Source organism: Labrus bergylta, chromosome 14, assembly GCF_963930695.1.
Source record: "Labrus bergylta chromosome 14, fLabBer1.1, whole genome shotgun sequence".
NCBI lineage: Eukaryota > Metazoa > Chordata > Actinopteri > Labriformes > Labridae > Labrus > Labrus bergylta.
The window spans coordinates 19,560,964-19,586,545 of NC_089208.1; the positions used below are offsets into that span (position 1 = coordinate 19,560,964).

General features: G+C 39.7%; 2 protein-coding genes across 2 annotated transcripts in view; one reads left to right on the top strand and one right to left on the bottom strand.

Annotated features, from left to right (window-relative positions):
* The window catches only part of trpc6a (transient receptor potential cation channel, subfamily C, member 6a), a 10,741-nt gene extending 1,407 nt beyond the window's left edge, over positions 1 to 9,334 (top strand). Inside the window, exons 2-14 of the mRNA XM_020652985.3 lie at positions 47 to 375; positions 1,395 to 1,527; positions 1,937 to 2,237; positions 3,773 to 3,958; positions 4,398 to 4,562; positions 4,662 to 4,905; positions 4,978 to 5,205; positions 5,949 to 6,213; positions 7,048 to 7,243; positions 8,379 to 8,579; positions 8,787 to 8,843; positions 8,933 to 9,008; positions 9,104 to 9,334. Coding sequence (XP_020508641.1) covers positions 47 to 375; positions 1,395 to 1,527; positions 1,937 to 2,237; positions 3,773 to 3,958; positions 4,398 to 4,562; positions 4,662 to 4,905; positions 4,978 to 5,205; positions 5,949 to 6,213; positions 7,048 to 7,243; positions 8,379 to 8,579; positions 8,787 to 8,843; positions 8,933 to 9,008; positions 9,104 to 9,234 — 2,512 coding nt within the window. The 3' untranslated portion in view covers positions 9,235 to 9,334. The remainder of the gene's footprint in view (positions 1 to 46; positions 376 to 1,394; positions 1,528 to 1,936; positions 2,238 to 3,772; positions 3,959 to 4,397; positions 4,563 to 4,661; positions 4,906 to 4,977; positions 5,206 to 5,948; positions 6,214 to 7,047; positions 7,244 to 8,378; positions 8,580 to 8,786; positions 8,844 to 8,932; positions 9,009 to 9,103) is intronic.
* Positions 9,335 to 10,067: 733 nt separating this feature from the next.
* Positions 10,068 to 25,542, bottom strand: arhgap42a (Rho GTPase activating protein 42a). The gene is made up of 24 exons (XM_020652984.3): positions 24,940 to 25,542; positions 21,657 to 21,752; positions 21,492 to 21,553; positions 19,025 to 19,096; positions 17,726 to 17,827; positions 17,516 to 17,626; positions 16,731 to 16,835; positions 16,088 to 16,217; positions 15,877 to 15,977; positions 15,534 to 15,643; positions 15,346 to 15,424; positions 15,112 to 15,151; positions 14,941 to 15,003; positions 14,761 to 14,835; positions 14,543 to 14,627; positions 14,400 to 14,458; positions 14,151 to 14,256; positions 13,644 to 13,803; positions 13,375 to 13,525; positions 12,079 to 12,777; positions 11,825 to 11,987; positions 11,091 to 11,162; positions 10,856 to 10,935; positions 10,068 to 10,670 (listed from the first exon to the last, which is right to left on the bottom strand). Exons 1-24 carry the CDS (start codon positions 25,091 to 25,093, stop codon positions 10,582 to 10,584), a joined length of 2,964 nt encoding a protein of 987 aa, XP_020508640.1. The 5' UTR covers positions 25,094 to 25,542; the 3' UTR covers positions 10,068 to 10,581.
* Between the last annotated feature and the right edge of the window lie 40 nt (positions 25,543 to 25,582).

The window sequence follows — 25,582 nt, forward strand, 5'->3', positions numbered from 1 at the left end:
AATGATATAGCCTACTGAGTGTGTATGTCCCCTGACTGTCCGGCAGACACAGCAGCTTGGAGAGACAGCTCTTGGCTCCTCTCAGCGCTGTTAAAAGACGCCAGGCCCTCCGTGGTCCTGCCTACATGTTCTCTGCTCCCTCAGTCAGCCTGACAGAGGTTGAGCAACGTTTCCTGGAAGCTGCAGAATACGGCAACATACCAGAGGTGCGGCGCATGCTGCTCCACGTGCCCAACTTAAATGTCAACGCAGTGGACTACATGGGCCAGAATGCATTGCAGCTGGCTGTGGCCAACGAACATCTGGAGGTGACGGAGCTGCTGCTGGGGAGGGCGGATCTGGCCCGAGTGGGAGACGCCCTCCTGTTAGCTATCAGTAAGATGTGTGATCAATTTGTGTGGTTAGTAAGGTCCAGAAATAAATGAGAGTAAATGTTCATCTCACATGGCAGAAAGGCGATACAGAAATTAGTATATCTCTTATTTCAAGAGATTAATAAAACCTGGTAAGACATCTACTTTAAGAACAGTTTATCAGCCTAAAGAGATATTGTTTTCTGTAGGTGCCTAACTTATCAAAGAGAGCAGCATGAAAAGAAACAGCACAATACTTTTTTTTTTTTTTTTTGCAAATTACAGCAGCCCAATGATGGTGAATATCCTGATATTGTAGTCTTATAATGTGACAAACAGGACACAAACCTTTCCTTAGCACAAATGTAGCCTAATACAGTAGAATAAGTGAATATGAAATGGGGAAGAAGAACTAATTAGCTAAACTAATTAATGGAAATGATTAGCCTACTTGGGCTTTTTGTAGGCTACTTATACATAGCCTAATTGTTATCAATCAATCAATCAATTTTTATTTGTATAGTGTCAACTCATAACAAGTGTTATCGCGAGACATTTTACAAAAAGAAGGTAAAAGACCTTACTCTATGTCTTTTAACATTACAAAAAAGCAGGTAAAAGACCTTACTTATTGCTATATTACAAAGACACAGACAAAGCACACATCATGAGCACTTTAGCAAAGCAGCAAAAGTTACAGTGGTCAGAAAAAAACTGCCTTATTAAAAGGCAGAATTCTTCGGCTGGATGTTAGCCAACCTTCTCATCATTTACTTGAAAAATGACTTACTAAAGTGGGTCTGTGAAATTCTTTTTTTAGGGGAAATAAAACCGACAAGAATTTTTTAACTTTGTTATTATTTTTTTTATAGATTTTTTTAAACAAGCGAAGGACGAGTCTATCAGGTTCAGCTTTGAGTCACTTTTAGGGTTAAATATTAGTAACATTTATAGCTTCGAGGGTGTCACTAGAACCAAGTACTAAACCACACCAACATCTTTATGTGTGTGTGTGTCTGTGTGGTTATGTGTGTATTGCAGGTAAAGGTTATGTTCGTATCACAGAGGCCTTGTTGTGTCACCCTGCATTTAGAGATGCCAATCGTCTGACAGCAAGCCCTGCTCAAGCAGACATGTTGGATGACTTCTACGCTTATGATGAGGATGGAACCAGGTGAGACAGTTTAAACGCAGAGGCAAAAACAGATTTGATAACTGAACTGAAATTAAAACAAGGCTTTACAACTAACTGAAGCTATAGTGTGTGTTAACAAAACAAACTAACAAAAATTAAATAAAAGTGTAGAGACAATGTCTTTAGTTTTCATCTCTTTTCAATTAATTCCATACATACGGCAGTATTTTGTGTTTATATTTAATTCAAAAGCTGACTGACATTTCCCTTGTGGGGTGTCTTTTGTGGATGGCTGTGGTTGTCCATATTTTGCATTGAGGTATCCAATAACTACATTTATTCTCAGAAGGGAGAGGGTTAATTTCAGGAAACGTAAAGAGCTTTAAATGTCCAATAAACATGTCTAAATTGTTTACAGTCTCTTGTGTGTTGGTGTTCATCCAAACAGGTTCTCTCATGATGTAACTCCAGTGATCCTTGCAGCCCACTGCCAGGAGTACGAGATAGTTCATACTCTGCTCAGTAAAGGTGCTCGTATCGATCCTCCTCATGATTACTTCTGCGGGTGTGACTCCTGTAACTACCAGCAGCAGTTTGACTCCTTCAGCCACTCTCGATCCAGGATCAACGCCTACAGAGGACTCGCCAGTCCTGCTTACCTCTGCCTGTCCAACGAAGACCCAGTTCTGGCTGCTTTGGAGCTCAGCAACGAACTGGCGATGTTGGCAAATATTGAGAAAGAATTTAAGGTAAATACGTTACACTAGGATCCAGATGTGTCTTCCTGCTGTGATCTCAAGACACTTCCAGTCAGTGCTGCTGTACACAAGCATTTAAAACCAGCCTATCATCAAATACACAAAAAGTATAATAGCCATGCCGCTGCCAACCAGTCACCTGTAAAAGCTGGCAGTAAACACAAGAACATTTTATTAGACTCTAAAGAGGAAGCAGAAACAGATGGGGTGCTAGATCTTGGAGTCACTGTTGACTTTAATGGTAGACACACATTTAACAACTATGATTATTATAGGCTTACAGAAGGATTGTATACTACAGTCATCATTCATAAAATCAGTGTGACGATGCGAATGCATTGCTAAACAATAGTTTAGCAGTGCAGCCAGTGGCGACTCTAGAGTCTATTGGGGCCCAAGGCAAAAATTCAAAGGGGGCCCCTCCAACCAGCATTCAACACACCATTATGTGAAATATTTTTTTTTTTACAGATTTCAAGGCATTATTTAACAGGGATTTTCCTCTGGTGACTATCACTGACAAACGTAGGTTTTAACAGCAAGAATGCATGCAACTCTTGACAGCTCAACAAGAGTGAGTTCTGTCAGATGGCGCCACCTTAGAAGGGTTTCCTATAGTTATTTTAAACTTTGCATATTTTTGAGCCACTGCTGTCGTTTATAGAGTGTCAGACCTTGGGGCCCCCTTACTGGCCTGGGGGCCCTAAGCGGTTGCTTGCCTTGCCTGCTGGCAAGCAGAGCCCCTGTAAGCAGTCCTTGTGAGAGGATTCATTGCATTTTCATCATTATCACAATGTGACGAATTCACAATAAAGACATTGCACAATTTAAATGGATTGCAATATATAAAGAAAACAACTTTATATAAACAAGCTGGGCTCTCTCACTCAGCATTATTGTTACATTTGACCTCTTGGATGGAGGTATAATGGCCATGCTTGCACATTTCGATGCAGCTACAGGAAGCTCAAGCTAGATATCAACTACCTTCTGATTAATTGGTGCCAATTAATAATTGAGAAGAAAAATGCTTTAATCATTCATTAATACATAGAAACTGTGAGCTATAGGTCATATGAGCTCTTTAATTTCTCTTTATTTATTGCACTTCATATCTTAATTGACAAAAATAAAGGAATGTATCGCTCATTGCACATTATTCTCATATCCTGCTGGTCTACCTGTCTAAGTATTTTGGAATTATAATGTCTCCCTAAAGCAATTGTTTTTTGTTCAAACTTTGCCAGAATCAACTAGCATGAATTCTGTCAACTTAAATTTTCATTTCATTTCAACGTTAATCAAGCAAGACAAGAGCCCAAATAACTCAAAATCTCTATCTAACATGAGTGTTAAAAAACAGAATAACAAATCAACTCTTACTTTTAGGTCGCTGTCTGATATATTGGCCATGCTGTTGTTTCTAGAAATGATTCAAATACATTTGTCACAGCATTGGTAACACCTGCAGCACATCTCCAAGGCTTCACTCACTGACAAACATTTCTCCTCTCTGTGTTCCGTAGCACGATTACTGCTGTCTGTCCAGCCAATGTAAGGACTACGTGGTGGGCCTTCTTGATCTGTGTCGCAGCACTGAGGAGGTGGAGGCCATCCTGAGCGGGGAAACTGATTCTGAGGAATGCTATGATATACCAGGTCGCCCCTCTTTAACACGACTTAAGTTAGCCATCAAATATGAACTGAAAAAGGTAAGAACACACACTGTTTTCATGTTTACAACTCGTTTCATTACATTTTAATAATTTAACCGCTGCTGTAAGGGTTCAAAGTAAACACACTTCATCCTTCAGTGAACATCTGGAGATCGTTTAAACCCTTCAGAGGTCAAAGGTCAAAGGTCAAATGTCCGTTTCATCAATAAATCTAAACCAGATCACAAGCTATAGAAATGCACAAAATTGATTCTGTGTGACAGCTGAGTCTTCAAAATATTTTTAGCTTCTCCATTTGTAGACTAAGTTACAATGTATTTCCACCCCCATAATAAAATTGTATTAACTATAGGCAACTACTCCTCTATTGTGGGGGGGGGGAGGATTTCAGGATACCAAATAGGTAAACATTGAAGTGCTGAGTTCTCTTTTTTACCACCTTAATTTCCTTCTCTGTAATGTCGGCGCCCTTCAGTTTGTGGCTCATCCAAACTGCCAGCAGCAGCTGCTAAGTATCTGGTATGAGAATCTGCCCGGCCTGAGACAACAAACCACGGCCGTCAAGCTGCTGGTGGTGCTGGCGGTGGCTATAGGACTGCCTGGACTGTCTCTGGCTTACTGGATCGCTCCATGCAGCAGAGTAGGTAACATTTATCATTCACATGACTTCTAAATAGACATGTAGCTCTCTGCAGGACGGTTTCTCTCATCCTCTAGTTGTTTCGTATCTCTCTCATAGGCGGGGAAGGTGATGCGAAGCCCCTTCATGAAGTTTGTGGCCCATGCCTCTTCCTTCACCATTTTTCTGGGTCTTCTTATCCTGAATGCTGCAGACCGTTTTGGAGGCACCACATTGTTACCAAACATGACCCACCATGTGCACCCAGAAGGACCCCAACTCAACTCTGACCCCCTGTTGCTCTACCGCATGTCAACCACGCCTTTCACAGGGATGGAGATCCTCATAATTTCATGGGTCATGGGTAAGCATTGAAAATTCTCATTTTAAATCAAGTCATCCTGTTTGTGACATCTTTGGACCTGTCCTGTTACAGGCATGATCTGGGCTGAGGTAAAGGAGATCTGGAGTCAGGGGCCGGGCGAGTACCTGCTTGAGCCGTGGAATTTTCTCGACTTTGGGATGCTGGCTATCTTCCTCGCCTCCTTCAGCTGCCGTTTCTCCACCCTGAGACACGCTCATATAGCCCAGACCTATGTGCGCACACACTACACAACACTGATTAATGTCACGCTGCCTCCTGAGATACGTTACTTCACGCTGGGTGAGCGCAGACTCACACACATACACACAGACTCACACACATACACGCAGACTCACACACATACACGCAGACTCACACACATACACGCAGACTCACACACATACACGCAGACTCACACACATACACGCAGACTCACACACATACACACAGACTCACACATCGCCTGTTTAGAAAATATTCACTTCATGTATAAACAGTTGCAGGGAGTTATCCGGTGCTCTGCAGCTGAGATGACGTTTGTTGGCTTTGGTCAGGCTGATAGTTGCCAAACAGCAGGAGTCTGTCTTATTCTTTGAGGATAAAACAGACTATATGGAAGCCTCTGCAGGATAATTGAAAGGAAAATGTTGTCTCTATGAAATGAAATTCACCTACAACATTAACATTTACCACTTATATTACTGTTATTATTTTGAGATATAATTGGTGCAAAACATGAACAGAAATCACAAACGCAAACCACATAAGCAAAGCTCAGCTACTTTGTTCTTTTGATGTGGATTCTTTCAGTTTTGGCTCATGAAAAAAGACACAGGCTAATAACAAACTGTCAGGATATAGCACTTGTTTAGTCTATCTGGTAACCCCTGGAGGCCAGGAGAAGTCAAACTATCTCACGTTTAAAAGTAAAGCAAGGATTAAAGAAAAATAAAACATATTTGCTTCTTTTTCTGCATAATCATAATAAGTTGTTGAACAGAGTGTCTGAAGTTTTCTGACTGATTCTCGCTCTCTTTTTGAAGCTCGTATCAACTGGATGCCGTCAGATCCTCAGCTGGTGTCCGAAGGCCTGTACGCCATCGCTGTGGTGCTCAGCTTCTCTCGTATTGCTTACATCCTCCCTGCCAACGAGAGCTTCGGTCCGCTGCAGATCTCTCTGGGGAGAACGGTCAAGGACATCTTCAAGTTCATGGTTATCTTCATCCTGGTGTTTCTGGCGTTCATGATTGGAATGTTCAACCTGTACTCTTATTACCTGGGGGCGAAGCAGAATGATGCCTTCACCACGTGAGACATTCATTGCACACACTTGCATTTTATTGTTCATATTTTGGGGGTTTTATGTCTACAAAAAAACTTCTTTCAGGAACTTGAGGATTGGCTGAGATTCAGATTCATTTTCTTTTTTTACATCTGGGGGTAACTTTAAAAGTTTATCCAGCCACGGCCTTGATTTATTTGTGCTGAACATGATTTAAGAACAAGATGCTAAAAAGGGCTACACTCGCAAGCTGTATGTGAAAAAAAACCTTAGGACTTAAAAAATGACAATATAGATGTTTTAATAATTCACATTAAAATGTATTTTTTTAAATGCTCATTGGAGGACAATAATTGAAAATGGTAGAGTTGGGTAAAATTCACTTACAAAGAGTGTTCCAGGTATTTTTATTGTCTGCAAAAACAAAATAAGTATTAATTCCCTTTTCTTGGGACTCAAGATGGAGAAAACACAATTAGGAATTGCTAGTTTATGTGAGGGTTTTATCTTTCTCATCACTCAATCCTATTGTGACCCCTAATGATCACCCAAGGACCACTGCAGGGCGAAAAGCTCTTAGATGGAAAGCAACGTTTTAACAATACATACAAACCCCTTTATAATTAACAAAGATTTTTAATAATTCCAATAATTGCTAAAAAAGCTTGACAATCAGTCAAGAAAAGCACAATATGTCTTAAAGAAGTTGGTCAAAGGTATAAACACAATGTTTGCTGCTGAAACATTTATCGTCCTCTTCTGTTTTCCTCCCAGAGGATCTTTCAAATCTGAAGATGAATAGTTTGTTTGAGTTTAAAAATACCTCTTCCTGTCTTTTTCCTCTCTGTGCATCCGCCCAGCCTGGAAGAGAGCTTCAAGACGCTGTTCTGGGCTATATTTGGACTATCTGAGGTCAGGTCTGTGGTGATCAATAACGGCCACAAATTCATTGAGAACATCGGTTACGTGCTTTATGGAGTTTATAACGTTACCATGGTGATAGTGCTGCTCAACATGCTCATCGCCATGATCAACAGCTCGTTTCAGGAGATTGAGGTTTGTCATCAAAAAATACTGAATCATCGTGCTTTCAGATACAAGCTCATAACTTAAGATGCTTGAGAAAACATTCACTACCAAGACTTATTTCAATTATTTTTTGAAAATGGAGGTCACTCTTGTCTCTCTTTCCCTCTAATAAGGGAACAAAAAAGTTTTATCTCTAGCGTCCTGCATGAAGCAAAAATCACACAGCATTGTCTTTGTTTGTGCACACATTACCAAACGTTATTCTAATGTGTCCTTTCTGATCAGGGATCCAACAAATTGACATCACAGATGAGAAGCTACTTGTTTAGTGAGAAGTTCATATTAATGAGCTGTTAGTATGAAGACTATGTAACTATAACATGTGAATTATCCCCTTTTTAAACCACAAAAAAAAAACAATATGCTTTCAACCTTTAATTTCTTTCCTTTTTTTCCTTAGCATGGCGGTAAAAGCTTTGCAAATCAAATGTGCAAAAATCAACATTTTCAGATTAGCTGATTTTTTTTGGCAATAAGACCAGTTAGCCTGCGACTTCTCCCAGTCATCGGCTTTTTAAATAAAAATGATGAGAAAACATTGCATTTTTACGTGTTCTGTTGGGTCTTCTTGTCTGTTGTATTTGCCAACAATGTTAAAAAAAATAGCCCTTTACTGTCACAAACTAAATTTAGAGGTACAAATAATGACCTGAACCTGAGCACAGCCTGGAGCCTTCAGAGTCGTCTGGTAACCAGTAAAGTTCACTGCTCAGGCCCAGTCAGGCACACAACGCCCTGTAAAACCTCAGCTTGTCTAATACTTTGTTGTTGTTTGTGTGTGGGTGTGTGTGTGTGTGTGTGTAGATTAGACTAACTAAGATAACAGTGGAGTAATTAGTCAGCTTTAGAGATGCACACTGATCTCAGAGGCTTCTGTCTGCAGCTTCATGACATAATTAGCATAAAGACATGAGAATTGTATCAAGATTCTTTTTTTAACTCTGTTATCACAAAGCAAATGAACCCATTTCACAATGTTTCTTAGTTTTAGTTCAAATCTTTTCTGTTGAGTTTGATTGACTGTGTGTTTATCGCTACAGCTACTTTTTAGCTTGTGCTTTGATTTTCCCTTCAATCCTCATCACTTTTCTTTTGTCTTCAGGACGATGCTGACGTAGAGTGGAAGTTTGCTCGGGCTAAACTTTGGTTTTCTTACTTTGAGGAGGGTAGGACATTACCTGTGCCCTTTAACCTTGTCCCCAGTCCAAAATCTATACTGGCACTGGCCACAGCCATCAAATCCCTGCTCCTGCACTTTGTAAGAGGACATGCTGAGCAGAAAGCTGAGACACAACTCAAACAGGTAGCACACGCTATGGACTCACATACAGCTTACAAAGTTCTCTCACACACACTTTGTGCTAGTTACTAAAGCTTTAAAGGCAGAGTCAGAGCACCTCCCAGTGGTTTTCATGCTGCACCACAGGCTTCGCTTCAGACCTGAACACAAGTTCAACCTGTGAGAGTCCCGATACTGTTCAATCAAGTTAACTTCAGCTTCATTTTGCAGCTCGGGGAAAGCAAAAACTCAGGATTTAGTACTTCTACCAGCCCAACCAGATATCAGGTAAGTGTTTGTAGGCGTCTTACACTACAGTGTAATAAGTTATCGAATTACTTCTTATGATAAAACGAGACTTTTTTATCATTCTGCAGAAAATCATGAAGCGATTAATAAAGCGTTACATCATCAAAGCCCAAGCAGACAAAGAGAGTGACGAGATCACTGAAGGTGAGATCAACAGAACTGAATTGAACTTGTTTTAATGATAACTCTGTCTTGGAAATAAATGGCTTGAAAAAAATGTTGTCCTTGTTTCTCTTAAGGAGAGCTGAAGGAGATCAAGCAGGACATCTCCAGTCTGCGGTATGAGCTGTTGGAGGAGAAATCACAGAACCTGGAGACACTGGACGGACTGCTGAAGAGGCTGGGAGAGATCAGCACACCTGCAGAGTAGCACCACCAGTTTACCTGACGTGTACATAAAACTGTATAGTTACAAATCATTGATATGAAAATATAAAAATGTATGTATGTGAATAAAGGGTTAAGGTTTAGCCTGCTGGTCTTGCATTTTATATTGTTTTACTGCTATAAGGCACACAAAGTTCCAGTTGAATATATTCTAAAAGAACAAATAATGATCCACTATGATGATTTAGACCTAAACAACTTTTACAAACACATGCATGCAAAACCTTTAGAAATAGGAACTTGGAAATTGCATGAAACTTTTCCTGCTCCTACAGCTTAAAAACAAAACCAAAAGGGCTGTATCACACACACACACACACACACACACACACACACACACACACACACACACACACACACACACACACACACACACACAGGCTAGGTATTTCCCACAACCCCACGATACAGAGGCCACGATACGATACATATTGTGACATACATTGAATTTGGATAATGAACATGTCTTACACAGCTGTGGCTTTACTGTGAACTGTACCATACAGTAGGTAAGTTGTCTTTCAAAACTGTCATCACAGCTTTGCAGCCGTATCGATTCTCTAACATCTGCATCGATACATGTAATTTGCAAGGAGCGCATGACGATAAATTGCTTTATCGATTTTTTTTTAGGCACACACAATGTAACATCAGTGCTCATAGTGAATTAATGTTGGCTCTTTGTATAAAGAGTACGTTCTAGACCTGTTCATTTTGTAAAGTGTCTTGCGATAATGTTTGTCATGCTGTACTGATAAAGATTGATTGATGATAAAAGAACAAAAACCAGTAACAGAATCTACTTACCAAAACAGCTGTTTTCAAAGACAAGAGTTTATTTAGACAGAATGAAAACTGAAGGACAGCAGAAAAGAAATCTTGAGGCAGGATTCAGTCATATCAGTTCATACTGTTGAAGGCACAGAGGTGAAGACATTTAAACTTAACATGATTATTTACAAACACAAAAATGACTAATATTAATAGACACTGCCTTTTGCAGATTACTGCGAGAATGCTGATCATGAACATTAAAACAAGCGCATATCTTTAAGAGACTGGAGGAAAATAAAAAAAAACAAGAAATCCAGATTTGAACAGTTATTGTTATATAATCAGGTTAATAACAAATCGTGGTCGCACAAAGTAGTCCTATGTAAATACATCATTTATGTCTAGCCCCAGTGATTCAGTGATAACAGTCACAGTTACATGATAAATATATTATATCTTCGATCAGCAGCGCAGAGAATGACTGTATGAACTATGTACTGTACAGCCCTAAAGTCTAATCTACATCTTGTTGTGAGTCAGTGATGGGTTGATGACATCACATGTATGAGATGTAGTTTTCAGGTACGAGGCCTGTTCTGCCGTTGTACGTCGCCTGAAGCCAACCTGGTTCCACAGACGGGTACACTGCGGACAAATACATAATCAGCAAGTTAAAACAAGGACCTTCATATAATAAACAACACATTTTACAAATAACATTTATCTTCTCGATCAACATCTCTGTTACATCTCTTTGAAATGGGTAAATACGTTTTTAAAACATGACGACTGATGTTCAGATAAGGTTATAGAAAAGGTGTTTTTCTTACCATTTGTGAATAGCGCCCCCTGTGGAAAACTGAGCTCGTGGCTGTGCTCTGCCTCACAGGAATAAAGAGCTTTTGCGTCCCTAAAGAAAAACATTTAATTAGTGAAGAAAAGTGATTTCAGGATACAAATTAAGGTGGATTTGTTTTTCTGAATTATACGTTGTCCTCAGGCTTCAGTGATTCTATATGGAATAGTGAAAAGTGCTAACATCCAAACAAGCTTTGATAAACGTACCGTCCTGTGGAACAAATGTCTAACGCTGAGGAGAAGACTGAGCTCTCACGCTGCGCCAGTCTGGCTGATAATCTGTAACACAAAAACATAAAATCCGATCTTAATTACATGTTTTAGATCATTTTCAGTTGTTGCTTTGATTGAGCCGATCTATAAAAAAAGCAAAGGTAAAATTACAGACTAAAAAAGTTTGGTTAATTTTCAGAGATGAGTAATTTGCATTTAAAACTCCATACACAAATACCAAATGCAAAAAGTTTAATTAAATGTATTTTTTCACACTTTAGTCCCTGGCCAAAGCAAAATAAGGCTTCTATTATATATAAAAACATAAAATCAGGAAAATGCCGTTTAAATACTGTTATATTATATTTAGATAAATGAAACTGGTGGTATTAAAAGTGTTAGTGTCGAGGCGCCGGTAGCCTAGTGGTTAGTGTGTGCTCTCCATGTACCTAGGCTATAGTCCTCCAAGCAGGAGACCTGGGTTCAAATCTGACCACTCTCCCTCTCCCTGATTTCTGACTCCATACACTGCCCTTCCTATCTCTAAAATGAAGGCATGAAACACCTGAAATGAACCTTTAAGAAAAAGTTTTAGTCTCATGTTGAGGCCAGGAGAGTAAGTCCATACTGCTCTCTTGTGTTTCTCTGAAAAGAAAAACTAAAAGTTTTGTACCATCAGAGCCCCTTAATGATCTAAGATTAGTGATCAGTTTCACAGACACACTCACACTGACACCGGCCTCTGGTAGCCGTTACTGGATGTGGTGGCTGCAGAGTGTTTCCCGGTGAGATCAGAGCCACAGCGAATGTGTGTCATTCTTCGTGTTTGTGTTGCATCTCGCGGCTCCAGTGACATGAGACTCTGTACTGATCCATGACAGCTTTTGTAATCTGTGAGTCGACAGAGTACAATAAATCAGAAACAAACGTGGAAGTGATTTTCAACTTTTCAACACACTTTATCCCAGACAGATGTACGTACCCTCAGAGATGTGTAGGGAAGTGAGAGAGGAAGACGTTGAAAGCCGGTAGGGAAATAATGAAGAGGAGGAGGAAGAGGAAGAAGAGGCTGTCCTGTAAATGTTTCTGTGTTGGCGTGAAGGAGAGGTAGAGTCTGCCACTTTGGTTTCTTTGACAATGGAGGAGGTGTTTTTTTGATCCACTGAATGAGTGCTCTTTAGAGAGGAAACAGATGACACTCTCTGCATGGGTTGACCCTCCCTGAGAGAGGAGGCTCGCTCCACAGAGGAGTGCTGGCCGGACAAGGAGGCTATGGAGGGAGTTCTTGATTCTTTTATAGATGACAAGGAGGCTGTTGAGTTTCCTTTGACAGACAGAGTCCGGTCTTCAGAGAGTAAAGAGGACATGGAGGAGGACACAGAGGAAGTCTGCTGGGCAGGAGGGAGCTGGGAGGAGGTCCAGGAAGAGGAAGACGTGAGGCGAGGGGAGGCGGCGCCGTTGGCCTGCTGTTCCTGATCCTTCCCATTTAAAGAGATGTTGGATGAGGAGAAGGAGGAAGCTGCAGGAGGAGACAGCTGAGCTTTGGTGGTCGAGTCAGGCTCGGCAGTAGGAGAGGAAGGAGGGGATGTCTGAGACAGTCCGTTTTTTTCAGAAGAATGTGAGGACAGAGACTCCTGGCTGCCCATCGGAGTTGTGCTGGGGCTGCTGCTGAATGTGTCACCTGGAAGGAGAAATGAAAGTCAATCAAATAATAAAGAGGCAGATTGAAAATCAGATCAGGGACACACAATTAGGGATTGCAGATTAATCTAACAACTATTGTGTCAGCCCAAACACTTATCAGTATATATATATACAATCAAGTGTTGGATTGCACAAGAGTAAACATTTAACCCAAAAAAACAAGAAAACCTGCTAATGATAATATTGACCAGTTATCAATGGAAGAAAAGTAAACCTATAACCACCAAAATAGCTCCAAGACAGCAGGATAAATAAAAGTCATGTGCATTACAGTTACTTTTGACATTTATATTTGGATGAAAGTGCTCGTGGGTCACCTCTTCTGACCAAACTGAAGTTTTAAGAGATTTCCATAAACTATGTATAACCTCTTTTTATCAAATACCTGCAAGATGAATCATATTCTCATCACCCTAAACACGTCATATCACTTAACCCTTTTTTATTACCCAAAATTCTATCTCAAAAGTGAACACTTCCTTTGATATGTGCTAAAAAGGATGTATTAAATAGCTCAAAATATAAATATAAGGGCATTTAAGAGCTATGAGCTACAGGAGCTGCAGAGACTCACTGTCGTTGTCTGCCAGGCAGAGAGTAGGAGGGTAGAGGCGGGCCTTCCTCTTTCCAGAAGACAGACAGATGGCCTTGTTCCTCCGAGGAGTTGACCGAGAGGACGGAGCCGGAGGTAATGGCAATGACAGGTCTGGAGCCTCGCCAAAGATCTGACAGGAACACACCAACATAGACTGTCAGGTAAGTGTATGATTGTGTGTGTGTGTGTGTGTGTGTGTGTGTGTGTGTGTGTGTGTGTGTGTGTTTTATGTTTATTAGCAAGACTACCTTGTGGTGGTTTTCTATGATAATCTCCACCACAATGTTCTGAAACTTGATGTTCATCATCGCGGCCACCGTCTCCTCCTGTGACCTCATTAACGTGGGACCAAAGATCATTCCAAGGTTGGACACAGTCATCAGGTTCTGGTCACTGTGGGAGGACACCCTGCGTGCGCACACACACACACACACACACACACACACACACACACACACACACACACACACACACACACACACACACACACACACACACACACACACACACACAAGCACATATGAATGTGTGTTTAATATCATTCAAGACAGAAACATGAAATAAAAAGTTTGTATAAACTGTAAAACATATGAAGGAATTAAAGAAGAAACAAAAAACTTTTATGGTTCCTGGACAACGTGTTTGTGTCGTCAGGTGTACAAGTGTACAAAAACACCTCTACAACTTAAAAAAAAATAAAAAACTGTCAGGAAAATAAGATGCTCTAAAGCACAATGGTGTTTATGTTCACGTACTTGAGGAGGTGGCATGTTAAGAGATCCAACATGGCTCGGTTTTTTTCTGGTAGTTTGTGCACGAGAGCATGTATCGCTCTCACTCTGTACTTCTGGTCATCATACTCTATTGGAGAACAAGGAAAGAGTCCAGTGAGCGGGGATAAGACTCAGTGGTAAGAGGGTGACATGGCGTGCACTTAAAATAACCATCGATATGTCTTTCATTCTCTCTTTGTGTTCTTTGTTTTAGGCAGGGAGGGATCTTACTCGCAGCCTTGATGAATTCTTTATGCAGTCTGTAGGTCAGAAGTGGCTCTGCTAGACACCTGCAGGAACATTTAATGCATTACACAATGGGCCACAAGAAGTGTTATAATGATGAACAAAGACTGCTTTGTGCTGAATGCTACCTGAAATAATTCTTGAGGCCGCTGGTGATGGTCTTGTTGTCCCAGGCGTCTGCGTCCAGCTGCATATCAGCAGGAGCTGTGGATGCTACGAGAGAGTCAATTATAAATCATTTATCTACACTGATTGATTTTTAAATACACCCTCTATTGTCTGTGCTTAAGTTAAGCTTCCCCTCAAAGAAAAACATCCTACAGAGGAAATTAGGGTATTTTCTTACAGAACACGCTGGTCATCAACCGCTGCACTTTGGAGTTCACTCCCCCGGTCCTGTAGAGTCCCAGGGTGGTAATGCCTTGACACGAATTCAGACGTATTAATGTTATAGATAAACACCGTATACAATAATAAACATCAGATTTTATTTCTCTTGTTTTAACATTTTAATAAAAATGAATACCTCTTGTTTCAACCAGCTCAATACATTTCTTCACAAAGTTGAGGCCTGCCTCGTTGAGAAAAGCTGCAAAAGAGACGTGATCTATGATTCATTTCTGACATGACAAGATGTTCATAGATAGATACTCTCAAGCAAATAATGATAAGAAACAGAGAAAAGTAGGATACTCACTCTCCTCCTTTTTACTAAGCAAAGAAGGAAGAGTGTAAATCTGAAACAAAAAGGACAAAATCTTCATGTTAGTCTGAGAATATGACAATTCAACAATAATTATTTTGATGTTGAATGTGTTTAATAATATACAGCTATATGTGGATATTGGCTACCCTTGCTTTCCTGTATAAATGTTATTCCTGAAGGTTACATTTCTTTTAAATTCTTTATATAAACTATATATTTTCGTACAGGCTCTTTTCCATCCATCGCCTCCATCCATAGCCGCCTGTTGGCCTCAGAGAGCGCCTGCAGGGTGATGACGCCATGTCTGCAGAGAAAGAGAGGTTGTATTAACTCAGCTCAATGCAAAATGATCGAGCCCACAGAATATTACATGTTATCAACACAAGGCCTTCTGGTCATCGTTTTCCTCCTACCTCTCCACCACCTCGATGTCAAAGCAGAAACGTTTGTCAATGGAATCCCTCTTCCTTCTGACGCATGAGCGCAGCTTGAACACCTCCGGTGTGACGTTAACCACACCGTTCTGTTAACAGATGAGATGTTTCTGTTTCTTAGCCCGCAACAGGTTGTATTAAGGTTTTGTAAAGATTCTTACAAAGTTAGTGCAATTTCATTTGAAACGTAAACAGTGTTCCTTCTTAAAACTCCATTCACCTTCTGTATGACAGAAATGTAACTCTGGTAGGTCGGTAGAAAACATAAAAACTATGGCCTGCTTTGGAAAATATTCCATAATTATCTGTTCTGCCAGCTCACCTGTCTGCTGGCCGGTCTGGCCTCTGTGTTGCTCATGCTGAACATCTTGGAGCTTTTTTCATAAGTGCAGTAGTATCTGGTCCACACGCTGCCCAATGGGCCTATAACAAGTAAACACATTTTGTGTATGTACACTTGTGTGTGTAAACAAAACAGAATATATGATTGTATAATTCTAACATTTGGAGCAGAACTGAGAGAAAGAGCTCACGTTTCTCCTGTATGTATAGAAATCCCTCCATCGTAAAGCAACTGGGGGCTTTGAAGTCTTCCTCTGCAGAGCGGATCCTCTTCATCAGCCTCTCAACCTCAGCACGCGTACTTTCAAAGTTATTGCGAGCCTTATCCACAAACATAGGCATAGGAAACAACATTATAAAAAGAAATACATGTCTATTTGGAACATACAAAACATTTGAAAAGTTAGTCAGTGGTTACTAAGTTCAGTTAAGTAGTTTAGTGTGTAATGATGCTTATCTGAAATGAATACTCTTTTGCATTTAAAAAAAGAAAAGGTGATGCAACAGGCTTGTCAACTTTTACCCTACAGGGAGGAGACACAACATTTTACCTTTAAGGAAAGGAAAGGACAAACTGTTTTGTTTTTTTAAATGGTGAACTGTAGAGGAAGTACTAGATGTGTTTCTGTACAATGTTAATCCTTGGCTGAAAGTAGTTCCAATTGTGTGTTTGAACATGTTTAGAATATCAGGTGTTGTTTCCAGGATGTGCCGGTAGCATTGATTTTACAGAACTTTTTCTTAGTGGCTTAGGGGGCAGGTAGAACACCTTGAAAAACATACTTACAAATACTATTTACATGATAAACAATTGGGAGGTTTGAAAAGGCTTACATTCTGCAGGTTGAACTGGAGCTGCTGCTTGTAGGGATCAAACTCATTGGCCAGCTCGTAGCCCTCATGGTAGAATGTAAACAAACCCTGCAGGAAGGCCAATAACTAGCAGAGGGGAAAATCCACAGGAAAATGTTAGCTGGGAGTTTGGGGTGTGAGGAGTATAAAGAGAGGATTACAAGAGAATGATTGTCAATCATCTGTCAAGTCTATAAAGGAGAAGAGAAAAACTCGGCCTGTTGTTTGTTTTGCTCCCTTTGTTTATCTTACAACAAAGATTTTGCCTATGTGTTTGGTGGAAGAGATTTCTGTACAGGAAGTGCTTTTATATCAACAGGAAGCAGCTTTTACTGATATCTATCGCTAAAACATTTTTATCGCCGGCCGAATAGTGTGTATTACCGGTATGTGTGTTTTTTTCAAATCTGTCTTTTCCTGATCCGGGCTGTTTACACAGACACATGCTCATTACTGGCTTGGTTGCAGGCATGACTTGATGTTTACAAAACAGACTTGTCTGGCATATTTTCCTGTGATGAAACATTGTTTATTGTGGACAGTTTTCCCCCTCCAGCTTTAGAGCTGTGACGACCCAGCAGCTTAGATACATCTGAAGAAATGACATGAAAACTCAACAAAGAAAGAAAGAAAGAAATGCTAACAAAACCTGCTGTACTCAACTGAAGTGTGTATCCCTGGCCTTGCATTTAGTTATACAGTTGTGTTGTTCCCAAAGGCACATGAAAACAACATCACTATACGTGTTTATGTTCATGTGAACTCACCGGCTCAACAAATTCAAACTTCTTTCTCTCCTGCACTTCTTGGATCTTGAACACGTACTGCAGCGATGCATCATAGAAGACTTGCCTGTCTTTACTCATCTGTGAATCAGCCTGCAACAAAAAAATGAAAAAACTCATGTGAAGAGCTTTATGTTACCTCACACATGTAGGAGGAACTGGTTGATCGATTTTAGAAATCGACAAGTTTACCTCAAGGAGCTGCGATTCCTTCTTTTTGGAGGACAGGCTGAGGTGTTTCTCCAGAACAGAGTAGTATCTTTCTGTCTCCTTGTCAAACTGTTTCTTTCCCTCCTTAGGAAGATAGATTTGTTAAGAACACAAATGAACACAGAGACAATGTCACATTTACACTACTTGAATATATCTTGCTTTCTTCAGCTTTTTCAGTATTGCTCGTTTTTATACCTGGGTCATAATTTAATGATTTATGATATTTGACTTTTTAATATTTACATATTTTCATCCAAAAATATTTTTGCTGATGAACTTCTCAAACGCAGTGATGATATGGATATTGGAAGAAAATATGTTGTATGAGATCAAAAACTCAAATTACAGTAGTTCAATCGTCCTTTTTACTTCAATATTTCAGTTTATTACAGTCAATGAAAACACTTACTGTAAGTCAAAATACAGTAGGCAGTTTTTCTCTTACTCTAATTTAAGTTGCAGTGAAACTAATGCAGATATTTGCATGAACAAGGTCTGACTACTTGTATCTTGTATTTAACAAACAAAGGTCAGAGGTTTTGGAAATGAGCTAACCAGTCTGGTCTCAAAATCTATGAATCACTGAAGAGGAGTCTTTGATAATCTAAATGAAGAGACACTGCCAAAAAAATTTAGGACAACAGATATTTTCCATAACAGCTGCAGCTCTAAACTTCCCAAGAAAAGCCTCACTTTTCTTGTTGCACAACATCAGCGGGAGGGTGTACTGCTCACACACTCCTGGGACATTCTGCAGTGAGCTGAGGGCTAAGGTTAGGGTTAAGGTTTCACTTTTAGGATTGTTCACAGCTCTGACCAGTTCTATTTTTTTTCTTAAACCTCGCCTTTCGTAAGACGGCGCTATATCTTGTGTTTTTTTTGCCTGTGAGAGAATAAGGAAAAAAGTGATAAATTGAATTATAAGACTGGAGACAGCTGCTGAAACCAGACACTAGACTCATTTGTGTTTACACTGCCTCACTGAGTTCAGCTTTCTCTCTGACTGTGACGCGCTCCCTGTCTTCCCTCTCAGCGTCCGTTCCCATGACCCTGTTACTGACACTGGACTGTCATCCATCGTTTATCTGAACAAATTGAATTCTCCAACCACTCACTGAAAGACCAACTGAGACCATAGTAGAGGAGGGAAATCTTTTAGATCACGACCCACAGAGTAATTTACACAAAGTGCTTAATGAACTGAACCTCACTTATTTGCTCCAGCAGAGCCAGGTAAATTGTTTAGTTGATTTGAGTTAATGATCTACATAGATATACCTTAACAGCTCCAATCTGCTCCTTACGAAACCTCTCAAGTGGTGAGATCAGCACGTCGTCTGCATTCTGGATCTGAGACAGAAACAGAGAAGACACAACTGTGTGTTATAACAATAAATAACATGACCAACTGCTCATTCAGTCTACATGGGGGCTGCTCTGATGACTTCACTGTTTGACTTGAAATAGGTTTTCTTCTATCTATTTGATTAAGCAAAGCTTTACTGTTATATTTTATTTCAATTTTCTTTAAGAAACATTATTTTTGACAATTCTGACACTTATCTTTCTTTTGATTGGAAACATTTGTTTTTAATTGATAAGAACAGAGGTGTCTAACATGTAATAGAGACTGACTGATATACTTATCAACCTGCCAATATTATCAGGCCAGTAATATCCTATGGATGCATTTTTTCATGAGACTTCTTCGTGTCTTAATGACGCCAAGTTTGTCCACAGATTGCACTCTGAGGACATTGTTTATAATACTCTCAGCACTGTCTGCTGCACATGTAGCAAAGCATCACAGCTGAGCACATGGTGGTTTGCACTATAGATGTGTTTACAGAAAGTTGTTTGTTTGGACAGCAGTCATTTGAGCAGATCGGCATGGTCAAATTGGTTATAAATTGTATTAAAAATCTCGATAGAAAAGGTCTATATTCTCTCAAATGCAAAAATAAACAGATGTCTGTAAACAATGTCTTGTCATTCCACTTGAACCCAATAGTAGTTGAACTCATTCTGGACTAAAAGCTATGACCCATTGACTAACACACCTAATATTTTCATCAATAGAGCCTTGCTGTTACATGACTAAAACCCCAGCAACAATACAAATTACCGTAAGAGGCTGATTATGTCATTATTACCGTAAGAGGCTGATTATGTCATTATAACTGGGGGGAAACTCTATTGTGCTGTTGCTCAAGTCGGTCTGCCATATTAGTGGCTAACAGTTTCCCCTGATCAGACATTTCCCAAGAATAGGTCCAAAGGTAGGATTCTAGTCAAATGTGTACAGATGATGATATACTAGGCTTGAGAATCTTATGCTATGATGTTGAGTCAAGTAGTTAAAGGGAAAACTACAGAGCAACTACCAGTGCTCTGGTGTTTATATTAGGTCCCAGTCCTCTTAAGTCATGAGTTCACATGTTACACAAATCTGTCACGTCTTGCTTTGCTCTGTCTGGTTGACTTAAGAATCAGACTCTAAATAACTTCCTCGTCCTGCATCATGACCTGACTTTCACTTCACGTTAGTTCCACTTCTGTGGAAAGGTCTGCTTTCTCTGTACAATCTTTTTCTGGTATATGACTACATACAGCATTAAACTGTAGAGAAACACTAAGAGACAGAGGAGCGTTGTCAAATTGCTATAATGGCCCTTTTAGGATGAACAGGTAGGGATTTCCCCTCGCTTGAATGGCCCTAAGACGCAATAATGACTGTATTAAAAGAGATTCAGCAGCATAGCAGTGGAAAAACTCTCATTTAAATTGCAGACACAAAAAAGGAAAGTGAGAGAGTGGACAAACACACACACACACACACACGCACACACGCACACACGCACACACGCACACACGCACACACGCACACACGCACACACAGGACCCATTTATGGACTTTCCCAGGCAGTCAGAGCTTTGCTCACAGTCTCACAGGGGAATTGGCAGAATAGGTTCCACATGGTTCCTCTGTAACCAGACCGTGCACATAGCCACAAAGACACACACACACACACACACACACACACACACACACACACACACACACACAAACACCCACACACATGGCTATGCATATTGTAGCACACTATACACATAGATTTTGTGCAGAGGTATGCCGCCTTGCAGACAGTGCCAGACTCCAGTCACTCCCACACAAAGGCTTCTGGTTGATGGGCTCTGAAAGTCAAAGATGTTCTTTCCTAATCGTCAAGGAGCCCTAACTGGTGCAAAAAAAGTGGGAATTGTCCCAATCCGGAAAAACAGATTAGGACGAGAGAACTTGTGGTGTATTGAGTGCTGATGCCTTAGAAAGGAAGCAACTGTTCATGAAATCCTCATCAACAACTAACATCAACAATTTGCAACACAACTGGTACACAACAGTTTCACAAATAAAGTCGCACAAATAAAACAACTGGTTCAGACTTTGCTTTAGAAGGGGATTTTGGTGTATTTTTAAATCTTTTATCACAATTCAAGTGTTGCGTTACAGACATAAACATCTATAAAACAGTAATAAATCACATAAATCATGATAGAAAAAGTGTTCACATGCTGTGCCTACTGATAAACAGTACAGCCCTTTATTTCCACGTCACTTGAAAAGTCCCCTTTGATGTTGTCTTTGTTTTTCTATATTATCTTTTAATCCATCATTCTCCCTCTATTCCTTTGACACTCACACACATAAACAAACAAAAAAACAAACACACATTTATTTGCTTACCAGTCGTTTTCTCTCCTCCTCCATGGTGCTCAACAGCTGGGAGAACTCCTTCAATGACTGAGCTGTAAAAGAAAATATACACCACAAATGTTAAAAGACTGATCATATAAAACTGTATCGACTCCTGTTTCCTGAGATCCTGAGGGAGGGACATTTCCAACTCACCTATACTGATCTCATCATCTGTCTCAGCATCTCCGATACATTCAAACTGGAACTCCTGGAGAGACTGAGAGAACCGCTGAACAGCAAGAGAAAGACCTGAGGAAACAGAGAGAGTTTCAGCAATCTCATATTTGAAAGTAATGATTTCTAATATTGTATAATTTATTAATTGCGTCTGACAAAAAAAATCCTTAAATGAGATGAGTCAGCAAGTACACCAGTTTACACAACGTTTTGGCCCTAGGTTCAGGTACAATTTATGACAATAAAAAACAACAGCAGTGTTGTGAAAACAGAGAGCGTGGTTTAAGTTAAAGCATTTATATATAAATTATATTTGTTTGATCTCACTATCATTTGATGGAAACTAGGTATCAGTTAATACTCAACTAGGCATCAGAATCAATACAGCGAGGAAAACACTGAACTACATATCTAACAGCTTCACAATTGACCAATTTTTCACAAGAATGCTCTTGTTATTATTGCTCCAACTCAGTGTAATGCTTTCTTTCCCTGCGGGCAACAAGCATTACTTATCACTTTTCCCCTCCTAATAAACTATTTATATATTTTCTTCTGAGACTCTTGCAATTCATTCACTGAGAGGTCACAACATGTCAACCTGGCACAACCTACAACCACCTCCACTCACCAGCCTCACTCTCAGAAAACTGTGTTTACGTGTCTAAAGAACACTCTAATAACAGACACTCTTTATTCTCTGAGGTGTTAGAACACTTGGCAGCACAACACTGCCTTCTCTCACAAACACACCCATAACACTGTCCTGTGCCAGCTGTTTGTAACACTGCATTATACAGAGATAATAAAAGCTTTTAAACATCCTTTAATTGTACTTTATACTACATTACTGGCTGGTTATCAATGTGGGTAGGGTCAAAGCTTGAAAGTCAAAGGCAACACAAATAACAGTGAAAACACTTTTATTGGTATTTACATATTAAAACACAAGATGTGGGCAAAATTCAAAACCAAGAGTACTAAACTTAGGACAACTCAAACTCAATAATACATCTTTCTAATACTAAATAAGCTTACAAAAAAGAATCCATTAATGCTTTACTACAATATAATAACCAGCATTTTAAAAATCTGGAAACCTGTTTCAAATGTCTTTGTGTCAAGCTTCCTAAGTGTGAACAACAATGTATTCTGATTTGTTTTCTTGTCTATGGCAGTAATCTGAATATATTTCTTTAGTAGAGGTCACTTGAGGCTCTGAAAATCAGGGACTAACTTTTTTTTTTAAACTTTTTTTTTACACTGCAAAAACTTGAAAATATATTTAATCAACAATTAATTGCAGCAGGGCTCTAGGAAATTTCAGGATTTTAAATAAAACATAATCAGCTTTGATAAATGCTTTCTGTATCCTGGTGGATACACATATTTGACAGGCTGTGGGGTGGAGGGGCCTTAGGTCGGCGCAATTACTGTAATGCCATGACAAACACTCGTGGGGGGTGACATACTGACCATGAGCTAAAGTGTTGTTAGGTTTTCATTTTTAGTATATAGTATAGTTTATTGCAGTGATTATTATTGGGGTTGAGGGGATTTTGTTTTAAAAATAGTTGTAAAGGAACGGTTTATAACTGTGATGAGAAAAATGATGAATTGGATTGGATCAGTAACTCACTACAATTATTAAATCATTAATCACATCCTTCTTAAAATAGGGTCACAAAATGTTTAGGCTCTTACTTCTAAATATTGATTTATAGACACTCGCAGGAATACACATAATCAAACCTCAGTTTATAACTATAATATAGCTGGGACTCTGGTGACAGAGGTACAAGTCTACTCTACAGTCATCAAGATGTTTTACCACCGTGTGGTCAGTGTAATAGGTTAGGGTTAGACCTGTCTGTGTGTGTGTGTGTGTGTGTGTGTGTGTGTGTGTGTGTGTGTGTGTGTGTGTGTGTGTGGTAGGCAGCAGCAGCTTTCACTCCAATGGCCTCAACCAGTGTGTGAGCCAAAGATACCACAAGCTGCCACAAAGGGTAGGTGTGTGTCAGAGCTTAAACCTGAGGTCATCAAAAGAAACTCCAACTAAGTGTGTGGAGGCAGCTGCTCTGTGAGAGCCTTCATCAGCTGATCAAATTAAAATATGACTCCATCAATATGCATCAGTTTAACACAGACAATAAAACATTTACATTGTATTCAAAGATTCCCTGTAAGCCACTTATTTGTCTGTTGTTAGCCTACTTCTTTCAAAAAAAGGTACAAAATAAACTTTCCAATCACAGCCACAGTTATTAGCCGTCTGATTGAATACTCGTCATAGAATTATAAAACATTTTCAGACCTTTTTTTTTATTTTTAAACAATGTACCTGTATGTATTGTTTCTAACCTGCTAGAAAAAACAAATAGCTTATGAGCACCTACTAGCCCATTCTCATTGTGTTTAAGGAATCCAATCAGGACCTATAGACTACTTTTGTGGTATACTTGAAGAAAATAATTTTCCTCAGAAATAAGCAACATGCTGTATAAGCACAAATCAGTTTTGTTTTTAAAACTATGTTTGATAAAGGAACTCTACTCAAGATTCAAGATCAAGTTGTAAAGCAGCAAACTATTCAAGGTCTTCAACATGTCAATTGACTTCATGTCAATAAATCGGTTGATTATATCAACAGTTACTGAATAACTAATATGTTTGCCATTTATAAGTAGCGGGGACAAACAGACATCCATTGTTTCATGACCCTAAAAAAACATTTACCTGTTTTATAACAATCTTTTGGTCTGGCTAGCACAAAGGAAAGTGCAGATTTTGGGGCCTCTGCCAATTTGTGTTGGTTTTTTTATGTATTATTACATTTTGGACAAACGAAAATCATCTGCTTATGACTATTTCTTTATAAGCTTTATCAAATAAGAGGACCTAAATGAGTTTAAAGTATAAATAGCTAATGATGGTACAACAAAGAGGAGATTCAGTCTTCACATCACTCATATTTAGGCTTAATAACTAGGCTATATCTCCTACTGCAAAATAAGGTCAGGTCTAACCTATACCTTGTGCAATAGGTAGGCCTAGTGATAACTAACGAAGCTGCTTTTACCACATAAACTTAATTCACTATTATCAAATCTAAACTGAGTGAAATGTGGACCAAACTCTGGCTCGGTTTGAATAGATGGCCTTGGCTCTCCCTCTGTTATCAGGCAGCACACCGTGCAGCTGGTTGCTGCAACATGCACTTTTACCTCTAAAACAAGTTACCAATCATGTTTGTACTCACTTTTGAGAGCAGATACGAGCATGTTTCCATCTTTGATCAGGTCTTTTATAAACCTGTTGGTGCGCTCCAGCTCTATCTCATGGCACTGCAGTCTCTCTCTGAACTCCGGACTGTCCAGGAAAGAGTCGCTGAACTCCAGCGTCGGTAGACCCATCGATGAACTAATGCACACGGGTTGTGTTGTTTAATAGATAACAAAAAAAGACGCGATGTCTGTTACCTTCTGTGAGATTTACTCGAGAAAACAGTGATTCCCGTGTGCTCGGAAAGTTTTGGACAAAAATTTCTTCCAGCTCCTTTTTTTTTTCTCATGCCTTTCTCACTTTTTTCCCCCCTCAGAACTTCCGGACACTGGAAACACAGCAGAGCCTCGTACACAGAGAAACTGGCTAGGCTACACGACGAACTCTACTGCTGCTACTCTCTCGTTTATTAATAGATATAGTTAACGTAAACATCGCTCCGACTTTCCAAGTACTGGTTTCTTCATTAAAAAACAGCGGTGGGTCGCGGAATGAAAGCGGCAAATCTATGTTTTGGATGTGTGAAAGCTGTAAGAAAAAAAAAACTTTCTCGCTAACTCCGTCTGCATACGGCTCTGAATGAAGGCTTGTTACTATGGGAACGGGAGACTCCTGCTGGC

Bases quoted from the DNA above. Each gene is read 5' to 3' on its own strand.
- arhgap42a (XM_020652984.3), bottom strand. From the start codon at position 25,093: ATGGGTCTACCGACGCTGGAGTTCAGCGACTCTTTCCTGGACAGTCCG. The intron at 15,004-15,111 runs GTGAGTATCCTA...TCTCTTTTGCAG, and splicing joins GCTTAGTAAAAAGGAGGAGA to CTTTTCTCAACGAGGCAGGC. The intron at 10,936-11,090 runs GTACGTTTATCA...GTTTTTCTTTAG, and splicing joins GACATTTGTTCCACAGGACG to GGACGCAAAAGCTCTTTATT.